Source organism: Micropterus salmoides, unplaced genomic scaffold (genome assembly GCF_014851395.1).
Source record: "Micropterus salmoides isolate LMB-PRFRI ecotype aquatic unplaced genomic scaffold, ASM1485139v1 Ms_hic_scaffold_15, whole genome shotgun sequence".
NCBI classification, from domain to species: Eukaryota; Metazoa; Chordata; class Actinopteri; order Centrarchiformes; family Centrarchidae; genus Micropterus; species Micropterus salmoides.
In genome coordinates, this window is record NW_024040596.1 from 8,391,187 (window position 1) to 8,417,923 (window position 26,737).

Genomic DNA, 26,737 nt, shown 5'->3' on the forward strand with positions numbered 1-26,737 from the left:
TGATTTAACCACTTCATCGCAGGGCTAACACCAATCCATTCTCTTAACTGCCTATACTGCGCAGGAGGGAGAAGGGGCACAAATGTATTTTTTACGGGAATTAATCTTTTTTTTTTGAGTCTATGCTATGGTCACTCTCTAACATAAAGTGTTTGCGTGGGTTTGAATGAAATGAATAAAGAAAATAAATAGACACCTATGGGACATCATCAGTTCATCTAATCTGCATGCCTTTAGACTGTGGGAGGGAATTGGAACACTTTTTGGACAAAACCTGCATGGGATGAACCTGCAAATCCTTCGCAGAAAGGCTGCACTCGTCCTGTGGATCCAGAACATTCTCTCTGACAAGTGACAGTGGTAACAACCCATGCTGTCCTAATATGTCTAGAATGTCACACAAACAGCATGCTCTTATTCAAACCAGTGGTTCAATTTACAGACTTCAGTTCAAGTGACTCATACAGTATTTTGAGCAGCAGTGGGAAAACACAGTCAAACACACAGACAACATCCAAACTCTACGCAAAGCTTGCCAACTGCATGGGTGTCTGGGTGAGACATTTAAAGTCAGAGGTGTAACATCAAATCTGTATAGTACCAATCCAATTATATGCGTGTGTGTGAAAGAGAAGGGGCAGGTTTTGGTATCAGAAGCTGACAAAAAAGTACACAGTGGTGAGGCGTGGCTGCTCATTTTATATCTTTCTCCTTTCAAGCCCTTAGTTTGTTTTGTTTGTAAACACACTGTTATGAATAATAACAGGTATGATGCAAGGGAGAATTATATTCCTTGTGTTGTGTACTTTGCATGAACACCACCATGTCAATTTCCAACCTTATTTCCATTTATCAATAATAGAGCTGTTGTGTTTCGCGGTAGTTAGCCATTGTTCTCTGTATGAACGTAGATGTAGCAGCCTTTACTTCTGCCAATCCACTGACATGCTGACTTCAGCTGATTTGATTTTTTCTCTCTCCACCTCTAGGAAATCCACGAGACATGCACTACAACTGAAGAGAATTTTGCTAAACTGCCTTTTGGCCTTTCTGTTTAGACACGCAGAATATACTGTAATATGGCTCAAAGAGGCTTTTCAACATCGCCGTATTATCTAAGCAGAAGCCTTGGCAAGCTGCCAACTTCCTTAACCACATACAAGAGCTTAAGACCCACAGTGGGTTCGTTTTCCATCAATTTACCTGACAGAAAAATTTAAGCAAGTGTTAAAGTTGGCATAAAAGAGTTGAAATATTGACCTATTATGACCATTACAACCCTCTGAACATGAGTACACACTATTCCCAAATAAAACCCACCACTGAGCTAAGGCTGATTCCATGTGTTGGATTCTAAGAGCATTATAGAAGGAGACAGGGTATGTTTACTACAACCCCTCCGGCATCGGATCAAATATTCATGAAGACAAATAGTATACAGCCTGGTCTGCAACCAGAGCATGTAATTCAGATTTTGCCATCTGCACTGAAATAACGGATTGCAAGCTGTAAGAGACCTAATTTAGACCTGACATAACACTACAGGGACAGTAGAAAGTAACACAGACAGTAACACAGAACCAGAACAGGAAAAGAAGTTGGACTGGATTGCAGCATGTATGTCAAAGTGCAGAGGCTTCTCAGGGCATGAGGAATACGCTGAAACGACAACAAACAACCCAGAAAATCAAGGAATGTATTTGGGTTACTTTCGAAATGAGTGTAGGAGATGACTCCTTTATGTCTCCATTTGGCTGTGTTGAGCAGTGGCACAGGCTGTTGGAAATGTAGAGCAAGATAAACAGTTACCAATGTGTCGCGTTAAGCATATTTTACTCGTAGTAAAAAGTACTGTGTTAACAGGGACTGAGATTTTCCGTTCAACATGAAAAGCCTTGACCTAGGGATCCAATTATTCCACAAGTTTAGACGAAACTACTGCCCTGGGTGATATTTGCGTCTCTCAATCTGTTTTAAAAAAGTGTTTACCTGTGAGTGAGCGCTTGCGACTGCGGGAGCTTCCACATCCAGAGCATTCCGAGAACTTGGACCATGCAGTTAGAGTGCAGTCATCCTTGCAAGCCACCCGGCACTCTCTGATCTGAAGGGGCAAGGGGCCAGCCCATCGCAGGCACTCTGTCATATTGGCCGACTCACCGCTCCCCTCAACACAACTGACTCCTGCAAACACAGGGGGAGGCAAGAATGTCACTCCAATTATACAGACAATGCACACATAACAGATAACATCTCACCAAGGTAGCGTTCAGTCATTGGTATTGTTTTAAATCTCCCAACAGTTATTTGTATAGTCATCTGTGCTAGAATAAGCCTGAATTAAGCATTAGGTCAGATTTATATTCACAGTCTGTCTGAACAGGGACAGGGAGGGAAATCTGGATCTATTAATTCATTTTTAAAAAATGTTTGGTTGAATAGTCTCAGAAAAGAAAAGGTAGCTGCAGAACAAGTAAGTCATAGCCATAAAGAATATCCCTGTGCAGCTTTCATGTTAGGATCTAGTGAAATGCTAATTCAACCTTCAAGCACACCACCTTTATCAGACTTCCTCAGATAACTATGATTTATTGAACAAAAACAAGGCATTCATAATAACAGATTAACGTGAAAGCTAAATAATTTTGACAGAATGATATATACAAAATGTATGTAGAGGATAGAGGAATAAAGACATCACAACCTAGTACTGAAAGAATTATTACTTAGCACACACAGCCAGATCAGATGGGTAATTTCTGTTACTAAACACCTTATGTAGCACTCAATTAACTGGGAGCAGACTTTCAGTCCAATGTGGCGTTTTTTCAATCCTTTGATATCTCTTACATCAAAATGAAAACTGTCAAAGTCACAAGGTTACTCTGTCAGGAAAGACAGAGCTAGCAGAGCAGAGCAGCTTTAGTTAAGGGGGGGGAAGTACAGTTTTTAATACAAATTATTAAAAATAGGAGGCAGGGTCAATCAGAACCAGTACATAATAAAGCAAAGGTTTGCCAAAAAATACAAAATGTTCTTGTTCTTGTTTTACTGAGACTCCTATCTTACAAAAACAATTGAACATGTAATCCCCCAAGAAGGACAAAGATGCTAGGGCTAATCTCTGGCAAGATACTCCATTGCTTTATGTTTTTTTTTTCAAAATCACAGTGATTAAATATCCGTTCAGAGATGGAAATTTTGATCTTTTGTGTCCCCGACTTGCAGGTTGAACCTTATGATACATTCATTGGACCAAGCAGGTCAATTTATTAAACGACACAGAAATACAAAAATAAGACCAGCATCTGAGACATCAAATAGGAGGTTATGCCTGACCAACAGTTGGATAAATTATTACAGTACAAAACAGACAGCGTATTGCTCAATATACTGGTATAATAGTCACCACCTGCTATACAACAAGATAAAGCTAAAAAGTGCATCTATAAGCAAATATTTATATGTTCACATAAATATCTTAAGAAAATACATATCATAAAGCAAAGACATTGTGTCACAGGAACCCTCATCAGTATGCAAATATATGCAGCAAGGCACTACTAAATCTAATCATCTATTCAACAGAGGGAGCATATGGTGTTAGAAGGAATTTTACAGTAGTTAGTATTCTTAAGATATGGTTCTCACAAGAACACACACAACATGCCACATTTCTCAAATTTCACGCATCATACTTACAAAAAAGAAAAGAAAAATTAACACAGACTGCTTCATTTCTGCAGGATGTGAATAGTGACAGTAATGTAGTGGCACATTTAAATACTCCCAGATAAAGACAAATGAATTACAACAATCAGCAGAGCCACAAGGTGGGAAGGGAATTATTGCCCTAATTTCCAACAATGATATTTCCGTCTTATACATGGACACATAATCATTCGGTGAGTGGAAGTGTGAGTGTAGCTGTGGCTCAGGCTAAGCGTAGCAGCAACATGAATGAGGCAATAGCGAAGGACCCAACATGAGTAAGTTCAATAAATTAAATAAAAAAAGAAAACAAAGGACAAGAGTATGTGTGTGGACACTTGTGTGTGAGTCTGCTGCCTCAGGAGAGAGAGGGAGGTGGAGAAAGGGACTCTGTAGCTTTCTGATGTGCCACTGATTGAACAGGAGCAGTTGATTGGACTGTGGCTTCCTCAAATAAGAAATAAAAGCAGACAGACACACAACACAGGATGTTAGAATCCATTGCTTTCTCATGGACACCCTGGGATTTAAGTAAAGCAAGGACATTTCTCCTCCCTCTTCGCCTCACCATCTTTGAGGATTCACTGATATACAAACATGCCTTTAATGCATTTTATTGATTTCTATTTGACTTTTAAATTTTGCCCTCTGACACTGTTTGGTTTCTACATGCTGAGAATGTGTGGGATGGTCATTTACATACAAGGCACTGCAAGGGATATGATATTAGGGATATTGCTATTATTAAAGTAGCTTTATGTAACATTCACGATCACAGCAGCTTATTTATCTTTTTACTGTATGTATTTGGGTTAAAGAGTGATGGCATTATGATGAAACTTCAAAGATGAATCTTATTTTCCTTTTCACAAACCTGTTTGAAAAACAACTAATCAATAATAGCTGCAACAGTATTAGTCCAATTAGCTCCACTGTGAGAATAATTATATGTCCCTGTTGATATTAAGTCCTGTTCATTTACCTAGAATAGTCTCTCTTACCCAACCTACTCCACCAGTGACAACCCCATTCTGTCATCCCCAGTGTCTTTTTTTAGCAGAGGCCAGCGCTCCAAGTACTGACATTCTGACTTTGAACCATTTTTAACATAATTATTTCAGCTGCTGGTTGCCCAAGCCCATTTGTGTGGCCTTTCACATCATCGCCTCTCACAAATATTAACAATCCTTGTCACAGTATCGAGGCCACTGACAGGAATCATCTATAATTATACATTTACTTAGAAAGGTGAATATTTTTCAGGGGCAGTTAAAAGGACAAGCTTTGAATAGGCTCGTCACACTCCATATTTTTTTGTCGTAATGTTGTAGACCTTTATGTAAATGGACATCTTAAAAAAAAAGTTTACAGTTTATTTTATAGTTTTTATTAATCCCACCCACAACATGCTTTCTAACATTGCTTTTAGGTGTGGCATCCACATATAAACCTTTTATCTATGTGATGCCTTGTGAAGAGTGATGGGGATTGGATTCATCATGGCCATTAAGTTACATTTTTCCTGCAGCAAAACATCATCACCATGACTCATTTGCTATTGAATAATTTCTCAAAACAGTTCCAGTTCTACTCAGGGAGGGAAAATAGCACATCCAGCTGGTCATGAGCCACAAGTTGGCTGAAATGAAACACATTGTGTTGTAGTCACTAAGAAATTCATTAGCTCATTGCTCACTAGAAGTTACAACTTCATACGTGCTTTCCCGAGTTGCCTGTTCTATTTAGTGAAAGATTTTGTTTTAGCAAGGTTAGAATTCATCTTCTCAGATCTCATCATTAGTATTTAACGCCTCTTATCCGTGACCCCTGTCATGTCAAGTCAGCGTATGAACCACAACCCTCACCTCATTTTGCACTTGGTCAGACATTAGCATTCATTAACCGTGCAGCCTTGCATCTGACATGGGGCCACATGCACACTGAGATGGGAGGAAGCATTTACTCAGGCCAAGGGCATATTGGCTTTGTAAACCACAAACCCATTCGCATGCTTGTGTCTGAAACTTGGCCCTGATTCTAACCGTACAGTACATGACTGAACTTACGTATCTCACTGGTCCTGTCTGGGCAGAAAATCCATTGCTGCTATTTGAACTATTGCGTAACTGTGATTTGAATGTTTCATCATCTCTGGCCATCTACCAGTTTCCCAGGTATAACTTCTAAAACCAACACTCTGTGATTCTCAACCTGGCAGCCTGATGCTTACCTCAAGGTAAAACAGGTTTCTAAAGTGGCTGATTGCCTGGCGTTGCCTTTCAGTTAGTGTTAGTTCAGCCAGAATGCTACTGATGATACCAAAAACAAAAACTACTATAGGAATACTTGTAATTAAGAGTTAAACAAAGTTGAGTACAGTACATACAATGCAAAGTTTATGGATAGCTGCATTTACATCTACAACCTCATGTAGATGCAAACCACAGTTTCCAAAGCAAATGTGTTGAAATGCTCTCATTCAGAGATATTTGGATGCAGCATGAATACAAACAAAGTCAACATGCGAATAGGGAACGGATGCAGAAGTGCATGAAGCGGCATAGACAGAGGCAAAGGGGAAGTGAAAATGTTATCCCGAGTTGTATGGTTCCATGAATGTACAGAGGCAGGAGCGGAAAAGAGAGTGTCTCGAGGAAATCTGTTTCTGGTAACTTCTGAAATCAGCCTGCCTGAGCTGTGGTACACAGAGCCAATGTCTTAGCAGTCAGACAGGAAACACTTTCATTGGCTGCTTCTAGCCAGAAGACAGACAGACGTAATTACACTCCAAAAACAGCAGTGCTGCTAGGTAGGACTGTCTTTATCATGTGTTACCATGCAGCACTTTATGCTGAGAGTCAACAGAGAGAACATATGGCTGATAGGATAAGGATAATGAGGATACTTAGCTCTTTATATTCATAATATTTGTGAGAATGTGTTGGTTAATGTGTAGTAATTCATTCAATATTATATTAGTCATATAATAACTAATCTTATAGTCATTTACAAATTCTCGTTTAGTGACTTCATTGTACATCAACATATACAAGTTCTACCTACAAAACTGGACGTACATGAAAGAAGTTTGCAATCAGGCCTTTCTGCCAGAAAAGCTTACACAAAGCGTACAGCGTACAAAAATTAAAATGCAAATTGAATTGGACTTTTTCAATTTCAGTTTTTACTCAAATTACACACACACATATATATATGTGGAAAATTATAATGCTATTGAGGAATTACATGATCATTTTAATATAAATCCCTTATAGGCTTCCACAGTAAATGCCCTAGTGATTTTGTAGTGATACAAGCTATTTAACATTTATTTGTATACGGCTTTAAAAATATTAAATATAACATATGCATCTTTAACACAAGATACTACTGCAGAGGAGAAGGTGAAAGCTGAACTATATTTTGGAGTGAAACAGGATGAATGTCTGACATGATAATGCTGCACAACATGCTTGTTAATATTGAGTTTCCCAATAAAGAGAAATATTTGAAGTTAACAACACATCATACACCCATCCTATATTATGTCAATACAGCAGCTACAGTGAATACATATGGAAAATATGTATGGAAAATAACACACTGTTAAGAAAAAAAATACACTGAACAAAATTATAATCTAAGATCTAAGACTTTCTCTATGTACACAAAAGGCCTATTACTCTCAAATATTATTCACAAATCTGTCAAAATCTGTGTTAGTGAGCACTTCTCCTTTGCCGAGATAATCCATCCACCTCACAGGTGTGGCATATCAAGATGCTGATCACCAGCATCTTGGGTATTTCACAGGTGTGCCTTAGGCTGGCCACAATAAAAGGCCACTCAAAAATGTATAGTTTCACTGTATTGGTGGGGTCCGTAGGGGTCTGGAAACCAGTAAATATCTGGTGTGACCACCATTTGCCTCACACGTCTCCTTCACATAGAGTTGATCAGGTTGTTGATTGTGACGTGTGGAATGTTGGTCGACTCCTCTTCAATGTGAGAAGTTGTCAGGTCGAGACCCTGAGGAGTACAACGAGCATGCAGATGAGCTTCCCTGAGATGGTTCCTGACAGTTTGTGCAGAAATTCTTTGATTATGCAAACCAATTGTTTCAGCAGCTGTCTGGGTGGCTGGTCTCATGCGATCTTGGAGGTGAAGATGCTGGATGTTGAGGTCCTGGGCTGGTGTGGTTACACATGGTCTGCGGTTGTGAGGCCGGCTGGATGTACTGCCAAATTCTCTGAAACGCCTTTGGAGATGGCTTATGGTAGAGACTGGTGGACATTCTTGCAGCCAGCATGCCAATTGCACGCTCCCTCAGATATATATTTATATACTATATACATACATACATACATACACACACACACACACACACACACACACATACATACACACACACATATACACACACATATATATATACACACACATATATATATATATATATATATACACATATATATATATATATTATTTATTTCTTAATTATGAGCGTAACTGAAATGTGTGTTATGGAAATCCAAATTTCAAAAAGCAAAAAAGCAAAGCAGAAAAAAGTGTTCCATAAGGGAAAAAAGAAAATGAATAAAGCATAACGTGAGTGTTGAAATCATCATTAGTAATTACATGAACACAACAAAAAGAAATAAAGCTACATCTTTATTATATCATCAGTAGTGATCTAAATTAGATTGTATTATACTTTGTGTTGTGCGTGGGTGATGATGATAGCATAAAGGGAGCTCTGGCATGGCACTGTAGCATCTTTAAAGGTCCTTGCTATAACTTACTACTATTAAATCTATGATATGCCCCTATTCCGTGCCTCTATGCCCCAATATGGCCCTATTCCCAATTATTATGTCCTAATTATGCCCCAGTTTGACATTTATATGTCCGTTTCTTTGAATTGGTTCAGCTATTCACTGAGTAAAAGTAAACCCTGGAAACATTCTTTGTTGCTTAAAATCTATATTTAAATTCTGTATTTCTACCGCATGCAAATTCCAAAGTCATACTTCAGTTTTTGAAATGTCACAGGTATTTAGCTCAGTCATTTTCCAATCATATTCAAATTGGAAGCTCTAAAGGTCAATGAGGCTTGCTCTTAACCTGGGAACACTACATATACTTTTCTCACCAAAAAGTCATAGACATTCACTTGAGAAATGCCAGTCATAATTATACTGCCAAGTAAAAAAAAAATAAAATAAAAGGAGCAATGGTGAGAGCAGAACTACTAGAAAGTTCTCAAGACAGCACAAGAAGCCACTTGAATCACATCAGTAAATTAGATAGAACAGCCCATTTCTGGGATTTATTGGGGCATTTTCTCTCCTCTAAACGGGTCTGAAATGATCCAATTAACACTCTGGCTTTTTAACGATTTGAGCCAGTGGCAGTTGTTTTCATAGCTCTACTCAGAGAAACACAGTTCTTCACAAAGGACCGTACACACAAACCTGCAGAGTCCAAAAAGCATGTTCATACGCTCACAGAGCACAATCAATACAATACTTATAATATGCTGCCAACAATAATGATTATATCATGATACAGGTAATTCTGCAATATGGGACGCACTGCAGACAATCATCAAAGCACAAGTGGTAAAAGTGGAAAATATCCTCATAATTAAGCAGAAATAATGCCATGCCCAGCAGTTTCACTCACAGTTTAACAGAGATAAAACACACAATGTAACAAAATAATAATAATAAGAAAATTAAACCTCAAAATAGTAAATAATGTCAAACATGGCAAATTATATTTTAAAACAGCAATACAGTATACCAATAACATGTTCAAGTACATTATTCATTATAGGCGCTGATTTATCAAAGTATCAAAAGAACCAATTGTGATATAAGTACCAGCGTATCATATATGGCAGTTGTATAATACTGTATGTATTAACTGTTCAAAGCATTGAGTAATGGCACAGCAATTACTGTACAACCCACGCTTTTATCCCCTTATTATATAGTATGTGATGAATGTAATTCTTCTGCTTTTATTTGATAGAGATAGTGAAATGAGACAGGAAGGGCGGGGGAGAGGGAGGGGATGACGTAGTGGGCTGGCTTCGAACCCAGGCCGCTGTGGTAGGCCTTTGTATTTTGCTAGAAAAACACATGGCACTGAAAAAGTTTACAGTGGGTACATTCATTTGTGCAAATGTTTTGAACGAAGGTTCACTTAAAACATTTTACAAGTCACAAGAGACAAAGTTTAATTCTGTGGATAAGAATGATTTCGAAGTTTTGTGTTACATTATTAATGGATACTGTTCAGACTATGAAATGCAAACTCTCTCAGTGTCAAACTTCATGACCTCAAGGGCTCAAACCATTAAGCACATATTTATAATTGCATCAAAAACTCTATTGGTAGGGCACTGTTGTGTGAGCCAGACAGGTTCCTAAACAGTTTTTTAAAAACTTTATAGTGTGTGTGTCTGCCCACACTGTATGTGTATGCATGTAACCTGCTGCTAAATTGTGTTTGTGGCCATCTGACTAGCTGCATTCATCAATGAGAAACCAGTGTTGTGATGAGATCATAAAGAAAAACAGACAAAGGTTCATCTCGTTACAGTCTCTGGACAAATTGCCTCTGTGTCTTATGTTTCCAATCACTTGCTTGTTAAAGGACCAGTTCTGAAAGGACTATTAGGTCTCATTAAATAAGGATAGTAAATAGATGGAAGAGCAGAGCTTAAAATGGTGATATATCAGCAGCTGACATGTTTAGAGAAATAATAGGCCAGGAAAGAAAGGAAACACTTGCCTCTTGTTTCTAAACCATTTCCACAGGCTTCTCCTGGTCCAGATAGTCCACGTTGAATCGAATCTGGAACCAGAATACAGCTGTGCCACTTGTGTGTCTTCCACCTACATAGAAACACAAAGACAGAAAGACTTTGAGATGGCCTAGTGTTACTGCAGCTTCATTTACAGGCAGAAGTGTCCCTGTGTTTGGTTTTTAATTGGTGATCTGGACCACATGCAGCCAACATGCAACCTCTATGTGTGTCATAATTCCTGCTATAGTGAAAAGAAAATCTTACGTAATTAAATTTGTGTAAACCAAGTTTCTAACTTAATTGGTATTTGGAGAGAACACTGCTGGACAAAGTGACTGCACAAAGTGATACATTTGAGACATTAGAAAGATTAGATTGTATATAAAACACAGTAAACACACATACATACGTTAGTATATACTTTCTAATGGTATTTACATTAATAAGTGTACATGTAATATACAGAATTACATGTGCAATGTGGGTGAATGGTTATCTTTACTTTAAAAATCAGGTAGAAACTGAGAAAATTCGCAGTCCATACCTCTATATCATTTATAGTGTATAACTTTTTTGTACTGGCCATGTGAATTGTTTGAATAAATCTCGGAGAAAAAACTTTGAGGAGATTTGTATTTTATAAGCTTTAAATGATTAATTGATTATTGACACTCAATATCAACAATCTGTGAAGGATATGGCAACTGCAGCATATCCACATTTGCACACAGGAAGCACCATGCAACTGAATCCCCAGTATTAAAAACCATGTTAGTACTGTATTAGATAGGCCTACTACAAATCAGTTTTCATTTAAAGGTGTCCAGTGCTGTATCGAACACCAAATATGACACGTAGTTTCTATACCAAAGTAATACTTTAGACTTCAGACATCATCATAATACTATACTGAAATGTTTTGTCTGAAGTATTGTATACAGCCAAAACTGCCATGTACTTTGTCCAATAAACAACACTAGTGAGAATGTTGTTAGCCTGCCATGTAAGAATTTTGTTTAGATTTAGCTTTTTTTATTAACCAATATTCTACATGCATATTTATTCTTACTTTAGCAGCTTCGACAGGCTGCTGTGGCTACATTTTCATTCATCTAATTTAGCTTTTTTTTAAAATAACTTTTGCCTCATTGAGCACAAAACTGCAGCCATATTTATTCATTTCACTGTAAGCAACACGAAAGCCTGTGTTAAGCACCATGGTATCCGACAGTAACGCCATTATAAAAGTTAATGTCACAAGTATTTAACAACATTAATGGATCTTGCACTTTCTTCTCACCTCTGAGGTATTATACAGCAGATAAATGAAGATTTATCCTCGAATAAGAAAGGAAAATGGTTGGTTGTAAATGGTGTTTTTACCTATACACTGGACATACAGGAAGTGATTCACACTCTCTCTCCTCATACAGTGTGTCAGGACACTCTTGACCTCCATTAGCAGACCTCTGAATGATAGTCCTGTATCGAGACTGTGTGGCAGCAGTAGTATTATCTGTTGAACATGAAACACAATCTTGACAAAAAGGCTGAGTTCAGTGGCATATTAGTTGCACAGTTGAATTTAAATGAATGCAGGAAGACAAAGTAAAATGATACTGAGACAAATGGCTGACATATAATGTCTGGGACACCAAATAAATGGCGACACAAAATCACCATTGCAGTCTAATATCTTGAAGAGATGGCTAAAAACCAAGTGGTCTCAAAGTTGATCTGATCCTGATTAGCTTGCCCTTGTGGCTGTGATGTCCTCCACTTCACTGCAGCCTGTTTTTCGGACACACCACACTATAATGGCTTCATTTGGCTCAGGCTCCAAGGCTCATTACACAACACTAATTACTGAACTGCAGTTAAGAAAATGATTACATCATCAGCTGACCCAACTGATTACAGCATATTTACAGAGGAGAGATGCCAGCTCAATTCTTTTAAAAACAATTACATTCTTTTTGATTTCCAAGATACTTACACTACACATATTTAAATGCATTAAAAATCCATTTTCTTCTTATGTGTTAGCTTAATGTAACGGACAGCTAAAACTGTCATTAAATGTAATCAGTGGAAACACTAGAAACATCAAGGGAGAACATATTTGTATGGATACTCTTTTAAACATGTCTCTGGTGGCATAAACTATAACGTATCCCTGTGTCTCATACCATACGATGCTTTTGGCATCTATGTCTTGATACTGTTACTATATACATATTTTTAAGTATATATTGTGCAGAGGTGCACCTAACTGTTAAATTTATTGATCAGTCAATCTATAAAATATTAAAAAATAAAGAATTTCCAAAAATCAAGCATAGCGTTAGTTCAGGAAGGCAACAGAGTCAAGCTCAGCTCACAATCCCAGATAGCAACCCACATCAAGTCAGGCTACATCAGCTGACAGCTCAGCTGATTTCCCTCTAAGTCCCACTCATTGGCAAAGCCATACAAGGTGCCTTATTTAAGCTGCCCTAGCCTGCCTACCCGTGCTGCTTTCTCGTTACCCACCTCAGCTCCTCCTGTCTATTCCTGACCAATCAATGTATTCTGTGTTAATGATGCTGCTCTGTTCTGTACCCTGGGGGGTCTTTGCTGCTGCTCTTTCTGCCCCTGCCAATCCATGTATGCACATGTATAGGCAGGGAGGTACTCTCCCTGCCTCTCCACATGCCTACGTGGAGAGGCAAGGGGGTCCCAGAACAGAGCCACACTGCCAAAAATAACTACTGCAGAGAAGTAAGTATTTGCAAGTATTTGATAAAGCATTTGATGAAGTTGTCCTTACTAAAATGCAAGTTGACATATTAAAATAGCTTTTGTTGTCTGACAAACAGTCTAGAACCTATAGATATAAAATTTACTATAATAGAAGCCAAAGACAACATTTGCGAAACTGGGACCAGTAAATTTAATTTCTGTTTAAAAAATGACCGACACGATTAAACAGTAATCGAAATTGTCATAACAACAATTTCTTAGGACAAAAACATTTTTCTACATATTTAATGTGTGTTAGGTTTTGATTAACTCTGCCATTACCATCATGCCATTTTCAAAAGATTGTGGAGCTATTAGACAGGCAGCTGAGTTCATAGAAATTCATTATAGCTACCTGGCATACAGGTTGATGGGCAGGCTGTCCATTCACTGAAGGGTGTCACAATGCAGTCTTTCTTGCAGGGAAGCAAACAGGGCCGGACAGTTTCTGGACGAGCAGAATCTGAACACCTAAACATACAAACAAAAAGTGGTCTTAAATTATCTTCATCCCCCAGGCGATGAATGATTTACATCCTGAGTCTTGCTGGTACCAGGACAGTGCAGTGAAACAACTGCCCTGTCCTTGACATCACACATCTCCCCACAGAAAACATGATTGATTACATGTCCCCCTGCCTGCACGCTCAGGCAAAAGATGGACAAATATAAACATTTACAGTTTTCTCACACATTCAGTTGCTTCCCAGTGTATAAATAATTGCTCTATGAAAACAAAAATACTGAAGTGGCTATATTTTATAGTTGATAATACATTGACAGTTTTAAAACCCAATTATCTTAAAGCTGCAATAATAAAAATGTTTTATATTAAGAATGTAATGTGAAAGGGGTGGCTCATGGTGATGAACCCACAGAGAATTATTACCCAGCTCTGCAGTTCCTCTCAGCTGAGCCTTTTAGTCTGTTTTGGATTTCCATCCAAGCATTTAGCTGAGCCAGATATTTTTCTTCAGGAGTTGTTGGAGACCAGCACAGAGGTCTCTATAAGCTGACTACAAGTTTATCCACCTTGTCAAATTGCAATCAAATGTACTGTTTCAGGATGAAACCATTTAAATGTATCATCTCGTTTTCAAGGGGTCCAAAAACAAACACACCAATGCATTAAAAAAGAAGGTGATATAAAGAAAAAAAAAAAAACCTGCACAGCCTATTACATGTGACATTGAGAGTAAGAAGATGGGTTTTGGAAGCATTTTGATAAATAATGTTGGCATAGTCCAGTATCTGAAAAATAAGTTATGAATTAAGTCTCTCTCTGACATTAAATATAAAGCTATATCTGGTACAATGCAGAGCACCAACACCTAACTTAAGGTTCTTTATAATGTGCTATAATGTGTAGTTTAAAAGTCAAAGTCAACCCCATCAATCCAAATATTTAATTTGATCAACTTTCTGGAAGGATGTATCACCATCACACACTGCAATCAGAGAGTTGAGTTTGGAGCCAAGGCTCTATGTCGAACCAAGAACCATTGCATAATATTTTGTAGCTTGTTAGCTGACAAGTTTGCAGAATGATTGCAAAGTCTCTTTAATTTTTAATGGAGGAGATTGGAGTGATTTACACCATTGCGTAACAACACATTGCTTTATTTTATCATCACCGATCTAAACACAGAGCCCGCCTCCTCTCATTTTTGCCGGAGTCTTGCGTACTGACAGCGATCATGGTGCGCCCACCTTTCGCTTAATTCGGGATGTAGATGGCGCAGGTCTGTGTAAAGATGTGGGCATAACAGTCTCTGATTTCCTGTTGCTTGGTAGTCCCATTTCAGCCAGACAGGACATTAACCAGGAGCAGCCTTAAGTCCAAGCTGGGCCAGCGTTGCTCTTATCCCTGGGGCGATCACAGCAACCATCGTGGTGATTAATTACGCAACAATGCCTATTGAGCAGTACTACTATATCAGCATAGGTAATGCCTGGTTCAAAGTAAAATTCAATAAGCTGATCCATACTGGGGCGTTGCGGTGCGAGCAGCTGAGCGGAAATAGACACAGCTATGTCTCGGGAAAAGAAAAGTATTGCGAGGGAATACAAAAGTACTGCGAGAGAACGCAAAACTATTGCAAAGGATCGCAAAAGTAATCCCCAAAAATATTCTTCACCTGACCCTTTGGTTTTAAATGTCTTTGGTAATGGAACAAATAATTGAAACAGGTCTATAATTATTGTGATCAAGCGTGTCACCACCTCTATAGAGAGGAGTACACATTTCCATATATTGTAGCTGGTAACACATAGATAATGACAGATTAAAAACTGGCCAATGTGGGTATGGTTTCAATCCCATCAAGAACACTGCTTTCTCAGAAATCAACACTAGCATTGCAGACCTCAGTAGGAATTATTTTGTATGGAAAAAATAACTTTAACAAGGCACAATAAGAAATACAAGTTTCTGATTCAGTGCACATGCAATAAACTGGATAAAACCAGCAACTCTTAACAGACTAACACCACATTTATCTGAGGTATTGTTATTGATATGAATTGTTTATGCATTTCTACTGTGAAGCACTTTGTGATTTTTATCTGTGAAAGGTGCTATACAAATAAACTTTACTTACTTACTTACTTACTTTCACAAACAACATTTTCCCTTGTCTGACCAAATTCTGCCCATTCTCTATCCCTTTGCCTAAAAACAGATAGGAGTTCAGAGACTTTTGAACGTTTCCAGGGGGCATGTTTATTGACCACTTTAGTGAATTCAGGGTAGAAATATCAGGTATGAATTTAAATCTATCATAATTAACGTGTCTGCTGGATGCGTACATACAGTTTTTAATTAATTTGCTAGCGTATAACATATCATATCATCTTCATAAAGTGATAATATGTCTCTGTTGGTTTTTAAGCTTATTCCACTTCCATTATTTAATATATTGTATAATAAAAGTATATAAATACTTAAGAGTACTTGTCTTTGTGGAATGATACAGAACAACATAATAATACATGGAATGGATTACACCTACAAAATTTGTTAACAGGACTGAGTAGCTGAAAATAGGGGAAACTAATTTAGGATCATTTCAAACAACCAGGTGAGTGCATTTATCTCCCCATAACATGTACAGAGCCGCCACAGTAGTCTGTTGTTGCCACCGAGGAGACAGAGTGTTCTGGGAGGAAAAATCAATCAAAGTCCACAGCATGGCTCCTAATTAAACCTGAGAAAAGTGAGGATATGCAAACTGTTTACCAATGAATCACTCCTGCCACGCCAAGGACACCATTACCAGGTTTTAAAGAGCACTCCACTGACTTACCAATTTCTTTGTCTTAAAATAAAAATAACCACATATTTCCTCTGTGTTTAGGCTGCTACATATCTTACATAACATATCTGTAACAAACCCTTTGGCTGTGTTGTATTTTGTGTGTCATGCAACCTTGAAGTGGTGCGGATTAATGCAGCGATGTAATTTCAAATAAGTCATAAGCTTTGATGTCTTCATCAACAAGCAGACCCCCCCCCCTTCCCCAACACACTAACACACACACAGAGACATCCCAATTTCTTTTCAGAATGACTGACTTCCTTGCCTGAAAAACAGATCCAGGTCTCACTAGAGACGCAGCGTGGTGCCACATACCGACTGCAGAAAGTCAGCACGCACAGGAGTGAGATCAAAGTATGCCAAAGCATAAGGAGGAAAGATACATACAATCCATCCATCCCCAGCTTTATACCTTCTCTCCTTTCTCCCTCTTTGCAGTGATGCGTGCCAGAGGGCATGGCAATGCAATGGAGCAGCTGGGGGAATATTGTGTGGCACGCCCAGAATGAGGGAATCAGGCTTACAGTCAAAGCCATGGAGTTCAACTGTGACTTGGTTGGGAACACTAAATGTCTTTCATACATTGTTGACTATCTCTTTAAAACTGCAATATAATACCCATTTCAAAAATTAGTGTTTGAGTATTTATTTGAGTGTGTTGTTACAGCCCTGCACCAACTTTGTATACTCTGAACATAGTTAATAACTATGTTAATAATTAATTTAGAATAATTAAAAGCTAAATATTAAATAATATTGTCAATATTTTGGGGGCCTTTTAAGTCTAAAGAGAGTTGGTTTTATAATGTTCAATTATCAATACAGTATGTTATTATGAAAAACACATGTATCCATTGTCATAGGTTAAATTCTTGCTACCACTGCGTTAGTTTTTTATCTTCATTATATGAGAAAGAGGATAAGTAATGAAACAAAAAATCAATCAAATGTTTTTTCCGAGGGTTCTGCACTGATACCAAGAAAGACTCACTAACCTTGCATTGAGCCACTGCTCACTGCGGAGATTATTGCTAAGCATGAAACACTTAAATGTTTACTGACTGAAGTGGCTCTTCTCACGTAGCATAACATCCAATATGTTCAGGGAGCATCTGCTCCTCAGATGGGAATGGTTCAGAAATACTAAGGACATTCCTGTATTTCAAACATTTTAAAATAAACAGGGGTTAAAGAAACGGAAATGGCCGAGTCTGAACTCCGATATAGCCATATTCTGTCCTACCACAGCGCATCTGTCTTCTGGTAATTCATCTTATCAAGTAAGGGTTGCGATGTTATGCCAAATATATGCGGTTCTATATGGACACAGTCAAATACTGATCATGTCTTACATACTGCACATGCAGTGGAACACACAGCAGAAAGGCCCAGTAACTGACAGTCAAAATCAACTATGATAATTAGCAACATGCAGGGCTGTGTTAGGTGCTGCTCTATTAAATGAACACTGTGCAGCTATACATGAATAGCAAAGAAGTGATTGAATTCACAGCATGCTGCACAGGCAAGATCTGTTGGTGGAGCAGAAATGACAGCTTTCATTAATGCCTCTGTGGTGGGAGATAGGACAATCATAAGAAAAAAGCCTCCATAATCCACTTTACAGCCCTGTCAATAATATATTGAGCTAAAGAAGGGCAAACTTTGTGAATTATTTATAAATCTATCTTCCTGGTGTGGGCTATAACATCATTACAGTGACAGCACAAAAGCCCTTAGCAGTGTTTGATATTGTATTGCTGAAAGAGGAGTAGATAATGCTGGAGCATAAGCAGAATGAATCTCAGGTTCACAAAAAAAGAAATCCTAAACACAGGCAGAAAGCACAAAAGAAGAGCTCAATGTACAAAACTCTGGGGATATAATTTCAATGCATCAAGTCCTCTGGGTCATTTGTCAGTAAGTAAAAGCATGCACTATATATCTTCAAGTAAGACGCTTTCGGAATCTTAACACTTAAATGATTTTTCTGTAAGAGAAACATGATCACCTCTCAACTCCTCCCCAAGATTTTACAAAGCTCTTTTACTTCTCACCAATCATTTACCATTCGTTTCTCTCGGGACCCATTTCCTGGTATCTAAAACTAAGTAAAGCAGTAGTGTCAGATAGGGATAGAGGAACAAAAAAAATATTTTACAAAGTGCCATTCTTATACTGGCATAAAGACTAAAGAACACAAATTTTGTTTGAGAAATATAATTCTTCTCATGAACTATGTTCAGAATAGGCTGATTGTTGGTGAGCTGAAAATGTCATATTACTTGAGTGAAAACATTTTAAAAGCATTTGAAAAACACCTGCCCAATGTTTACCAGGTTGGTCACAAAGCTTGATATGACAAAAGCCAACACAGAAGAGTCAGTGTTACAGTAATGCAACCAACATGTAAGCACATCTGGCTCAACACCATCCAAAGGTAAACAGGGGAAAGGAAAGAGGCAACTCAATGATTCCCCACCCAACAGACTCTGTGAGCTCTCACAATGCTGCCCTAGAAAACATCCATCCATACATCGTCAACCACTTATCCTGCGCGCGGGGGCTGGAGCTAATCCCAGCTGACATCGGGGCAAAAGGCAGGGTACACCCTGGACAGGTTGCCAGTTCATCACAGGGCCACACATAGACAAGCAACCACTAAGGACAATTTAGAGTCACCAATTAACCTATTCCAGGGTTTGAACCCACAACCTTCTTGCTGTGAGGCAACTGCAAACCACTGCACCACCATACCACCACATAGAAAACATCTCAATTTTAACATAGAAAAGCAAGAGCACTATTTACAGTAGAACTGAGATGCCTAAGAGGTGCTTTGTGAGAGAGCGTACCTTTTACTTGTGACAGGTCCAGTGTTCATCTTCATGCAGCTGACTTTGCGGATCTGAACACCCACGGCACAGGTAGGGGTCCCATTCCAGGAGCTAGTACCATTGAGATCCATGGATGCTTCCTCAATACAGGGACCCCATGCTGAGGCCTCCCAGTAGAACACCATACACGGGTGGTCATTGCACACTCGCCACTCCTCCAGGGCAGGAGCTGCTGGACACTCCTTTCCGTCTGGCCACCAACACACAGGAAAGAACCACAGAGTCAAAGACATGATAACTACTGCACAGAGAAAATATGGGTTTGTTTATGCTAAAACTAGTGCTAATCCTAAAAAAGCAACATTATTATGTAACAGAATTCACGGGCCACTTAAAACAACAATTTCTTCCAGTTCCTGCTCTGAGTGTCCTGGTTGTCATATGTTTAGTCATTATTTGGACACATACTGTACAGCTCTATATTCATTTCAACACTGAAAGTGGGATGCACTGAAAAATGGGTGTACATTTGTATTTTTGTCATGACCATCACTGTTTATGAATATTAATATTATTGTAAACCCTAATTCTTTTTTTCCTTTTGGTGGAGGAAGATACTTTCGTTAATGCTAAAGACCAGAGGAATTAACTTCATATTTGTTTTAGAACAAACTCTTAGTTAATCAAGGAAGAGAAGAGCTGAACCAGTAAGTCAGGTGTTGCTGCACCCATTGTTCCTTAATGCGGGAGTACAGTAGCTTAAAGGCCAAGTACACTGATTAATACTGATATGTGAATTAATGTTTAAGGAGTGTAATTCCTAGTTGATTGTACTGCACTATGTAGCAGTTGGTATTGAAACAGTTTTGATACTGGAAAGATGCATTTGCACAGATGTTCATTCCACTGGAGTGTGGTAGAATTGAGAATAAGCAACAGGAGAAGGACCATACCAATTAACTTTACTGGGACACAGGATGGACAGTGAATCAGACAATGGACCTTTAAGGGGACACTTACGCACAAGGGAAAGTTTTGCGTATTTGTTTTGTGCTTTAAGACTTTGTAATGAAACAGGAAGTTTGGGAAGAGTAACTCATGGTTTGTGTTTTCATTCTTCTGAACATTTCATTGTGTTTTTTTTGTCTTTTTATTGTCAATTTGTGAACGGGTGAAGAAATTGGATCAGATTTTCCGCAAATTCCATTGGTTTACGTAGGCTGTTGCGTGCTCCCAAGCTTCTTCAGAATCAGAAAGAATCAGAAAGAGCTTTATTGCCATATGGGTGAAAGAATGGATCAGCACACTCAGGCAGCAGGGATTGTTACTGAGCTACAAAGAAAGCTAGAGGTGAGTAAAACGTGTTTTGCGGTGAAAAGTAGCTGCCTACTCTGCCAGCTGGCTGCTCTCATTGGCTGGATGTGGATGTCGAGTCGGCCGACTCTTCCAGATATTTGGCATGTTAGATATCTGGCAGATGTCGGCGATGGCCAGAAATGTGTCGTGGAGCCGTTTTGACGCATCCTTGAGTAGTACACTCATAACGACTGCCGACTGCCGATCGATCACTGATATAGCCCTGATCACAGCCCGACAGTCAACGAGCTCTCCGACTGGCAAATTGGGCTTATAATCGTGTAGTGTGAACTAGGCTTTACACATACAAGGAATTTGCTTTGGTGATAAGGTGCTACACATAGACAAACATACAGTTGACATAAATAAACGTAGAAATATATAAATATGGAATAAACAAATGCAAGTTATATAAGAATAAGAATAGAGAAAAATAATAAAAGTATTTGCAGAGAAAGAACAATGTGGCAAATATTTATATGTGAATTACTGTGGTTTGTGTTGTGCAGAATTATTGCAACAGAAGAGAATATTGTGTACATAAATATATAAATTGACAATATAAAAATATAGAACAACAACAAATATGTGTAATGTGCCAGGTTTTTGATATGAAATTAAGTAAAAATTTAGAGGTACAGAGACATTTGCATTAATCGAAAGTGTCAGTGGGGGAACCGGGCCTAGTTAATGAGGCTAGCTGCAGATGGGAAGAAGCTGTTTTTGTGGCGAGAGGTTTTGGTCATGATGGACCACAGCCTCCTGCCAGAGGGGAGAGTCTGAAACAGTTCGTGTCCGCTTCAGAGTCCTGGAGGCGTACAGAAGTGATGGAACATTGCAGCCACTCACCTTCTCTGCAGAGTGAATGATACGCTGCAGTCTGCCCTTGACCCTGGCAGTGGCAGCAGCGTACCAGATGGTGATGGATGGACTCAATGATGGTGATGTAGAAGTGCACCATCATTGACTTTGGCAGGCTGAACTTCTTCAACTGCCGCAGGAAGTACCTCCTCTGCTGGGCCTTCTTGGTGAGGGAGGTGATGTTCAGCTCCTACTTGAGGTCTTGGTGGATGATGGTGCCCAGGAAGCGGAAGGAGTCCACAGTGGTGACTGGGGAGTTACATAGGATGATGGGGGAGGGTGGGGCTGGGCTCTTTCTGTCCACGACCATCTCCACTGTCTTCAGAGTGTTGAGCTTCAGACTGTTCTGGCTGCACCAGGTCACCAGATGGTCAATCTCCCACCTGTAGGCGGACTCATCCCCACCAGAGATGATCCCAATGAGGGTGGTGTCATCCACAAACTTCAGGAGCTTGACGGACTGGTGACTGGAGGTGCAGCTGTTGGTGTACAGGGAGAAGAGCAGAGGGGAAAGAACGCAGCCTTGAGTACGAACCGGTGCTGATGATCCTGGAATCAGAGACATGTTTTTCCATCTTCACGTGCTGCTTCCTGTCCGTCAGGAAGTCTGGGATCCACCTACAGGTGGAGTCAGGGACGTTCAGCTGAGAGAGCTTGTCCTGCAGCAGGGCCGGGATGATGGTGTTGAAAGCAGAGCTGAAATCCACAAACAGGATCCTGGCGTTGGTTCCTGGGGAGTCCAGGTGCTGGAGGATGAAGTGATGGGCCATGTTTACTGCATCATCTACAGACCTGTTGGCTCTGTAGGCAAACTGCAGGGAGTCGAGGAGAGGGTCTGTAATGGATTTAAGGTGAGCGGAGGAGTCACAGGGGATGGTGCCAGATTGACCCTCAAAGCGGCAATAGAACTGTTTCAGCTCATTTGCCAGGTGACAGTCATTGATGGAGTGGGGGCCTTTGGGTTTGTAGTTTGTGATCTGACTGAACTCACTCCAGACAGAAGTGACGTTGTTTGCAGAGAACTGGTCTTTTAGTCTCTCTGAGTACAGTCGTTTAGCTTCTCGCACCTCCTTGCTAAACCGGTACTTTAACGCCCTGCCCTCGGCCCTGTTCCCACTCCTATATGCCTCTTTCTTTTCCAACCTCAGCTGTCTGAGCTTAGCTGTGAACAATGATTTGTCATTGTTATTACTCACCCTGGTGCTTGTTGGTATACAGCTGTCCTCACAGAAACTGATGTAGGACATCACAGCATCAGTAAACTGATCCAGACTGTTAAACATCCCAGTCAGTGCAGTCTAAACACGCCTGAAGGTCCTCAACAGCTTCACTGGTCCACAACTTTGATGTCCTCACTACAGGTAAACAGAGTTTTAGTTTCCGACTGTATGCAGGAATCAGGTGCACCATGATGTGATCAGAGTGAGTCAGTGGAGCACGGGGGACAGCGTGATAGGCACTGCTTACTGTAGTGTAGCAGTGATCCCAGATGTTCTCTTCTCTGGTTGGACACTTTATAAACTGTCTTGGCTGAGGTTTCCTTTGTTAAAATCAGCAAGAACAATGGAGTCTGGGTTTGTCTGCTCCATACACAGTATCTGGTCAGCCAGCATGCGCTGTGCGTCGTGCCGTTGGCCTGCGGTGGAATGTAAACGCCGATCAGAGTAAATAAAGCAAACTTACGACGAGAGTAAAAGGGTTTACAGTTTATGATAAAATATTCCAGATCAGGAGAACAATGCTGTTGAATCACTGTCACATGGGTACACCAGCCATTGTTAATATGAAAACAGATACCTCCACCTTTTGTTTTGCTGGAGAGCTCTGTGTTGCGATCGGCTCTGTACAATTGGAATCCAGCCAGCTGCAGTCCGGTATTGATCCACACAGCCACGTCTCCGTGAAGCACAGAACGCAAGATGAGTAAAAGTCTCTGTTTTTCCCCACCAGTGGCTTAAGTTTGTTCAGTTTGTTGCACAGTGAGCGCACATTGGAGAGGAATATTGCCAGTAGCGGTTTGTGGCGGAGTCTCCACTGGTAGAGACGCACGAGCGACCCGGCTCATTTTCTTCTCTTTTGGCGCTTCACAGCCTGAACAAGAGCGAGCGTGCCCTTCACCAAAATATCCAAAAGTGCGAAATAAATCCTCTGGAGTTGTTCATGAGCTCTACTCTGGTGAAAGAGCTCAGGGAATCACAGCCAAAAATTGAGTGAACACGAAAACAAAACAAAACAAAGCGCACCTAACACCGAGGCAGCTATATGCAGCACCATCTTGGAATATATCACACAGCGCAGCTAGTGAAATGGAGTCCGCTAGCAACAAAAAATAACTGGTTCCCAGCACAACAAAGACTCCAACACAAACTCCATGTAAGGATAAAAAAAAGCAAAAAGTTTTATGTGCTAAGGCCCTCAGGCCAAATGAGAATCAAATTGACGTCAGGTGAAAACAACATCAGAAAGGCATGGAGAGAATGCTTTGTTCTTGATATAAAAACCGACCCAGAGTAGGCTTTCATCCTATTGGACAGGCAATCTAATATAATAAAAATCAAATGAAAAATATTGTGTTATTTGATATTTTGTGATTTAGTTGGCTCAAGTTTGGTAACGTCGTCGGCTAACACCGAGCAGTTGCTAGTGTATCCGTTACAAAATACTATAGTTGTATGGCTGGCCACGTTACTTCACCAGCTACCCGATCCATATTCCAATCCTGTGTACCACCGGTATAATGTCAAAGTGTTTATTTTAGCCAACAAGAAATTATGTAACAGTACAAAGCAAATGTGGAACAATTTTTTTTTCCAAAACCAATAGTGAGGCAAGGCAGGGGCAACCAGCTAGATTAGCATGGATACTGTTTCCTTCATAACATTCAATTTGTTGTTTTAACTATACTGGTACACTATATGGTACACAGCTTCTTCGCCAGTCTCAGTCGATGTAACTTATGTGACCCACATAAGATACAATTATGCAACATAACGGTGCAGGACAACAACACAGTGGAAGACCCATTCAGTAAAGCAACATTACTTACTATCATCTAACTGTTATAAAGTGTGGCAACAATCTTATTTATAATATTCAGTCTAGCTCACTGTTTACTAAATTTAGACATGCTGACATTGCTGAGCCTGTCTGCTGAAAGACACACAAATAGTTATTGAATGCCGATAGGCATCTAACGCCGACATATCCTGTTGGCTAAATATGCAAGGTAGTGGTTGTAATCTCATACCTCACCGCTAGAGGCCACTGAAAACTACACATGACCCTATTAAGTAGGATCACAGGTGTCCGCTGGAAAGTGGTAACTAGCCCTAAAGTGAACTGTGACTAACTGAAGGGCTGGGTTTGTCACTGAACCACATCTGCACCTTCCAGACTGTTTTGCAGTCTCAAGCTCTCCCATACTGTCAGAGACTTTCTCACAAACGTACAGGCACATGAACACAAATACAGCATGCGCGCACACACACACACACACACACACACACACTCACGCTCACAGCAACTCTGCCAGCAAGAAGATAGCCAGCAACATGATAATAAACAACACAGTGAGGAACCTGCTTAAGCTGTGAGATTCTTTCATCAGCTGTTATTGCAGATATGAGTTTGGTTACAGGGATTACTAATGGGTAGTAGTTGGCTGCCAAGGCTCTGCTGTCTGACTTGAAAACACAACACTTTGGAGTACACAGAAAAATACTGGCCAGAGAAAGAGCCCTTGATAATGGATGGTCAACTCAAACTAAACTGCTTTTTGCGATGAAACATGTCTAAATAAGACTCTGAAAGCTACCAAAATAACAGCCAAAGTAATACCACAGTGTTGGCGAAAGCTCTGTGATCGTTCAATCAATATTTATCTTTTAGCTTTTAGTTATTCTATGGGGTTTCTTACTTTTGATTCCCAGTGACAACATTAATATAATACATTCTGCAATTTTAGAGTTGTCCATTTTGAAAAAACATCATGCTGCAATTAGTTTTCTTATTTACTGTACCACAGCAGTTTTGTAAATATACTGTAATTTAAAAGAATACTCCACCGATTTAACATTGCACTCCTGCCAAAACCTGGTCCCTTTATTACCCATAATACAACTTGACCAAAGGCAGTTCAGTTGGAGATTCAGGTGTGTTAGTTGCAGCTAATGTAGCTTGGAGCCACTAGCCTGAAGCAGAGAAGAGGAGGGTCTACAGAGGTCTTGTAAGCTCACTTCTTTATAACTCCACACCCATGGATTTTTTTCTTCTCTTAAGCCCCAATCGATGCAGCAATATATCAGATTTTGTGCAGTTTCTTCTGTAGCAACAACCAGCTTTATGCAACTCTTTCTTTTATGCATTAATATTTCCCAAGACCTGTAAGCAAACTTTGATGGTAAGATCGATGGAGCTCCCCTTTAAATGACATCAGTATACATTTTCCAGAAATCAGAATTGCTTCCGAGTAACAATACTACTATAATGTATATATTTAGTATGTACTCGAGAATTACAAGACTACACTCACAGCATTATTAATTTCTGTCCTCCCTAACTTCTTCTCTTAATCTCTTATATATCAGGTTTTGTACGAGTACTACGTAATATTTAGTTGATACCCTGTTTATGTAACACAGTTCTCTCACACTCTTAATTACAGTTATAATCTAAATTGTTTCCAGCAATGCTACCTTCAAAAAGTCGTACTTCATCGGCAAATAAAACATGGGAATCTGGGACATCTGGGAAGTTCTGCACAAAAACACCACAACTGCCACAAAAAGAAAAAAACAAAGATGGTTTATCAAACGGAAAAGATCGCAAGAAGCCACAGGGGACGTTGCATTACCTTTTCCTGGGATGGCCAACACCGTGCGAGTGCGGCTCTGTCGACCCTCTGCTGTCTTGGTGGCACAGCTGTGTGAGCAAGGCGACCAGGACGACCAGGAGCCAACCACACAGTCTGCAGGACAGGCCACCTCACAAGCAACTTCTGTGGGTGGAGGATCGTCCGCACAGTGAGCAATGGGCACATCTTCCCCTGAGGAAGGCAAGTT

At 39.7% G+C, this 26,737-nt stretch overlaps 1 protein-coding gene across 1 annotated transcript in view; it reads right to left on the reverse strand.

Annotated features, from left to right (window-relative positions):
* thsd7ba (thrombospondin, type I, domain containing 7Ba) overlaps positions 1 to 26,737 on the reverse strand; it is a 150,411-nt gene that overhangs the window by 44,856 nt on the left and 78,818 nt on the right. The window contains 6 exon segments of the mRNA XM_038720892.1: positions 1,990 to 2,181; positions 10,510 to 10,613; positions 11,909 to 12,041; positions 13,662 to 13,777; positions 19,479 to 19,710; positions 26,530 to 26,721. Of these exon segments, the coding sequence (XP_038576820.1) occupies positions 1,990 to 2,181; positions 10,510 to 10,613; positions 11,909 to 12,041; positions 13,662 to 13,777; positions 19,479 to 19,710; positions 26,530 to 26,721 (969 nt within the window).